The sequence below is a fragment of the Salvelinus sp. IW2-2015 genome, unplaced genomic scaffold (assembly GCF_002910315.2).
Source record: "Salvelinus sp. IW2-2015 unplaced genomic scaffold, ASM291031v2 Un_scaffold3025, whole genome shotgun sequence".
Taxonomy (NCBI): domain Eukaryota; kingdom Metazoa; phylum Chordata; class Actinopteri; order Salmoniformes; family Salmonidae; genus Salvelinus; species Salvelinus sp. IW2-2015.
In genome coordinates, this window is record NW_019944317.1 from 63,782 (window position 1) to 69,013 (window position 5,232).

The 5,232-nt window shown below is 43.7% G+C and overlaps 1 protein-coding gene and 1 long non-coding RNA gene across 2 annotated transcripts in view; both read left to right on the top strand.

Moving 5' to 3' along the window:
* Positions 1 to 1,185, top strand: part of LOC139025658 (NADPH oxidase 4-like) — a 20,824-nt gene extending 19,639 nt beyond the window's left edge. The window contains exons 6-7 of the mRNA XM_070440804.1: positions 965 to 1,062; positions 1,132 to 1,185. Coding sequence (XP_070296905.1) covers positions 965 to 1,062; positions 1,132 to 1,185 — 152 coding nt within the window. The remainder of the gene's footprint in view (positions 1 to 964; positions 1,063 to 1,131) is intronic.
* A 491-nt stretch (positions 1,186 to 1,676) lies between these two features.
* The window catches only part of LOC139025659 (uncharacterized), a 6,834-nt gene continuing 3,278 nt past the window's right edge, over positions 1,677 to 5,232 (top strand). The window contains exons 1-2 of the long non-coding RNA XR_011477271.1: positions 1,677 to 1,771; positions 1,843 to 1,870. This is a non-coding gene — a long non-coding RNA (uncharacterized lncRNA). The remainder of the gene's footprint in view (positions 1,772 to 1,842; positions 1,871 to 5,232) is intronic.

Below are 5,232 nucleotides of genomic sequence, written 5' to 3' on the forward strand. Positions count from 1 at the left end.
GCGAGGAAGATTGGAGTGGACGGGCCCTACTCAGGGCCAACATTTGAAGAGACTCGTTCTCCATCACTGGCCAGTTTGGGATACAGCATGGAATTTGAATCCAGGGTCTGTAGTGACGGCCTCTAGCACTTAGAATGCAGTGCTTAGAGTTGCTTTGCGCACTCCCGGCTCGTTGAGCCCGGAAATTGTTTAGTGTTAGGCGTCTTTCTTACTAAAGCGACCATTGGCGATATTAGTGGTTAGAGAAATTGGGGTTTATTGTGCTGAGATGTTATATTCTAGGTCATGGTCGTATTTTGTATAGTTATTTCGTTTAGACATACTATTATTTGTTGTAATGTGAATCGGAATGGTATATTTGTACCGATATCTGCAACTACGTACCATGCAATAGTCAAAACTTGACAGTGATCTTTCCAAGAATGGATGATGGACCAAAATGATTATATATTTCGATTCAGCGAAATGTTATACTATTATAATACTAAGGTTAAGGTTAGGAGTTAGGTTAGGAGTTAAGGTTAGGAGTTAGGTTAAAGGGTTAATGTTAGGAGTTAGGTTAAATGGTTAAGGTTAGGTGTTAAGGTTAGGAGTTAGGTTAGGAGTTAGGAGTTAGGTTAGGAGTTAGGTTAAAGGGTTTTAAGGGTATATATCTGCTGCAGAGAGAGTATGACAGTTTTGATCAGTCATGGAAAGACTGAAAACATGTTGGCTCACTATTTAAAAAGAAGATGGAGAACAAGCTAACGCTACCTAGCAAAAACAAAAAACAAACATATTGCTACAAATCAATACTTGAAGTCAAAGTTTCTATATAATATCGTCCAAAATAATATTGCGATATGTGACTGTATCGATTTCCCCCCCCCATTGCTATTGTTGAGTATGCTGAATAGAGAAAGAGATGTGTGTATGAGAGTGAGTTTTGCTCTGTTGTAAACCACTGTTGTGATGTGTCGCCCAGTTGTGCACGTATCAGCTCATCTGGTCAACGTGGTCAACTTCAGCGTCAGGTACTCAGAAGAGTTCCCTTCTCTCAACGTTGCTCGCTACAGGGGAGAGGTAAGATGTGCACACTCACACACACACACTCACACACAACCTGTGTTAACTTGCGGTTTTCTTCCCCAGGACCCCAGACTCATCATTCTGACTACAGGTGAGTCTGCCGGGGTTCCCCTATAATAAACTGTACTGTTTCACAGGTGGGTTGCCTAGCCGAGGGGCGTGTACAGCATTATGGTCTTGGTTCCATATGTGTTTCCATGGTAACCATAAACTGATGAATGTGTTTGAGATTAGGGTGGCACTATGCCAAGAAGAGAGGGGGAACTCTGTCTTTCTGACAGTACTAGACACACACACACACACACACACACACACATATACACACACACACATATACACACACGCAAAAAGGTCACACTTTATTTGGATAGTCTGGATTTTCCATGTGTAGATGCTCTGCTTGCTAACGTTATGGTTATGGTTAGGGCTAGGTTTAGAATCAGGGTTAGGGTAAAGGTTACAGAGGGATACGGCTGATAGTGAGAGATCCACACCTCCACCGTCCCCATGTGTCTCATTGTTGAGTATGCTGAATAGAGAAAGAGATGTGTGTATGAGAGTGAGTTTTGCTCTGTTGTAAACCACTGTTGTGATGTGTCGCCCAGTTGTGCACGTATTCAGCTCATCTGTTCAACTTGGTCAACTTCAGCGTCAGGTACTCAGAAGAGTTCCTTCTCTCAACGTTGCTCGCTACAGGGGAGAGGTATAGATGTGCCACACTCACAACACACCACTCACACACAACCTGTGTTAACTTGCGGTTTTCTTCCCCAGGACCCCAGACTCATCATTCTGACTACAGGTGAGTCTGCGGGGTTCCCTATAATAAACTGTACTGTTTCACAGTGGGTTGCCTAGCCGAGGGGCGTGTACAGCATTATGTCTTGGTTCCATATGTTTTCCATGTAACCATAAACTGATGAATGTGTTTGAGATTAGGGTGGCACTATGCCAAGAAGAGAGGGGGAACTCTGTCTTTCTGACAGTACTAGACACCACACACACACACACACACACACACACACACACACACACACAACACACACACACACACACACACACACACACACACACACACACACACACACACACCACACACAACACACACACACACCACACACACACACACACACACACACAAACAACACACACACACATATACACACACACACCGCAAAAAAGGTCACACTTTATTGGATAGTCTGATTTTCCATGTGTAGATGCTCTGCTTGCTAACGTTATGGTTATGGTTAGGGCTAGGTTTAGAATCAGGTTAGGGTTAAGGTTACATTTAAAGCCAATTTATGCTAGAGCCAAAAAGTGGTCGGAGGCTCCATATGGAGGGTTGACACAATTGCGGAGCCTCCAGAGGCATGCAGAGGCCAAATTGAGCTCCGTACTGCATCGCGTGCGTTGCCCAAATCTTTCAACAATGCGGAGGCTCCGTATAGCTGCTCCGTATCGCTCCGTTATAGCGTGTAGAGCGCCTTATAGCGCCGTTATAGCGCCGTATAGCTCCGTATAGCTCGTATCGCTCCGTATACTCCGTAATGCTCCGTATAGCTCCGTATAGCTCCGTATCGCTCCGTATCGCTCCGTATCGCTCCGTATAGCTCCGTTATGGCATGACTGGTTGACGGTAGTGGAGGCAGAAGGTCCAGATAAAACAATCTCCCTTCCTTGACAGCTTCCTTGAAAACAGCTCTGCTCAGCCCAGCACAAGAATATACAGTTGAAGTTGGAAGTTTACATACACTTAGGTTGGAGTCATTCAAACTCATTTTTCAACCACTCCACACATTTCTTGTCAACAAAAATATAGTTTTGGCAAGTCGGTTAGACATTTACTTTGTGCATGACACAAGTAATTTTTCCATCAATTGTTTACAGACAGATTATTTCACTTATAATTCACTGTATCACAATTCCAGTGGGTCAGAAGTTTACATATATTAAGTTGACTGTGCCTTTAAACAGCTTGGAAAATTCCAGAAAATGATTTCATGGCTTAGAAGCTTCTGACGGGCTATTGACATCATTTGTCACGCCCTGACCTTAGAGATCCTTATTATTCTCTATGTTTGGTTAGGTCAGGGTGTGACTCGGTGGAAAGTCTATGTTTTCTATTTCTTTGTTTTTGGCCGAGTGTGTTCCCAATCAGAGGCAGCTGTCTATCGTTGTCTCTGATTGGGATCATATATAAGTTGTCATTTTCTCTTTGGTTGTTGGTGATCTTGTTTTCTGTTTAGTGTCTTGACTGACAGAACTGTTCGCTTTCGTTTTTTTTGTCATATATTTTGTTTTGGTGTCATCAATAAAAAGACGATGTACGCTTACCACGCTGCGCCTTGGTCCACTCTTTCTACCACCAACGAGAGCCGTACATCATTTGAGTCAATTGGAGGTATACCTGTGGATGTATTTCAAGGCCTACCTTCAACCTCAGTGCCTCTTTGCTTGACATCATGGGGAAAATCAAAAGAAGATCAGCCATGACCTCAGAAAGAAAATTGTAGACCTCCACAAGTCTAGTTCATCCTTGGGAGCAATTTCCAAATGCCTGAAGGTACCACGTTCATCTGTTACAAACAATAGTACGCAAGTATAAACACCATGGGACCACGCAGCATCTCATACCGCTCAGGAAGGAGACCAATTCTGTCTCCTAGAGATGAACGTACTTTGGTGCAAAAAGTGCAAATCAATCCCAGAAACAACAGCAAAGGACCTTGTGAAGATGCTGGAGGAAACAGGTACAAAGTACTATATCCACAGTAAAACGAGTCCTATATTGACATAACCTGAAAGGCCGCTCAGCAAGGAAAGAAGACACTGCTCCAAAACCGCCAAAAAAAACCAGCTACGGTTGAAACTGCACATGGGACAAAGATCGACTTTTGGAGAAATGTCCTCTGGTCTGATGAAACAAAAATAGAACTATTTGGTACATAATTACCATTGTATGTTTGGAGGAAAAAGGGTGAGGGCTTGCAAGCCGAAGAACACCATCCCAACCGTGAAGCACGGGGGGGCAGCATCATGTTGTGGGGTGCTTTGCTGCAGGAGGGACTGGTGCACGTCACAAAATAGATGCATCATGAGGATGGAAAATGATGCGATATATAGAAGCAGCATCTCAAGACATCAGTCAGGAATTAAAGCTTGGTCGCAAATGGGTCTTCCAAATGGACATGACCCAAGCATACTTCCAAAGTTGTGGCAAAATGGCTTAAGGACAACAAAGTCAAGGTATTGGAGTGGCCATCACAAAGCCCTGACCTCAATCCTGTAGAACATTGTGGCAGAACTGAAAAAGCGCCGTGTGCGGAGCAAGGAGGCCTACAAACCTGACTCAGTTACATCCGCTCTGTCAGGAGAATCGGGCTACAATCCACCCAACTTATTGTGGAAGCTTGGGAAGGCTACCCAAAACAAGCTAGTGAGTGTATGTAAACTTCTGACACACTGGGAATGTGATGAAAGAAATCAAATCTGAAATAAATCCGTACAGTCTACAGTCTGTACCATCTACAGATGGACTATCCAAGTAAAATGTTACTTCAAAACGGCCCAAAATAATCAACAGTTGTGGCACTTCCGGTAGTCTAGTCTGAAAACCTTCCCTATTCCCCTTCCTGGTAGTGTAGTCCCAGTCTGAAAACCTTCCTTAGCCTCTTCCTGATAGTGTAGTCCAGTCTGAAAAAACTATCCCTAACCTCTTCCAGATAGTCTATTCCAGTCTGAAAACCTTCCCTATTCCCTTCCTGGTTAGTCCAGTCTGAAAACTTCCCTTTCCCTTCTGGTAATGTAAGTCCAGTCTGAAAACCTTCCTTTCCTTCCTGATAGTCTATTCCATCTGAAACTGCCCTATTCCCTTCCTGGTAATGTAGTCCAGTCTGAAAACTTACCCTAACTCTTCCTGATAGTCTATTCCAGTCTGAAAACCTGCCCTATTCCCTTCCTGTAGTCTAGTCCATTCTTGAAACCTTCCCTTTTCCTTCCTGGTAGTGTAGTCCAGACTTGAAAACCTTCCTTAGCCTCTTCCTGATAGTCTTTCCAGTCTGAAACTTTCCCTATTCCCTTCGCTGGTAATGTAGTCCAGACTTGAAACCTTCCTTAGCCTCTTCCTGGTAGTCTAGTCCAGTCTGAAAAACCTTACCCTAA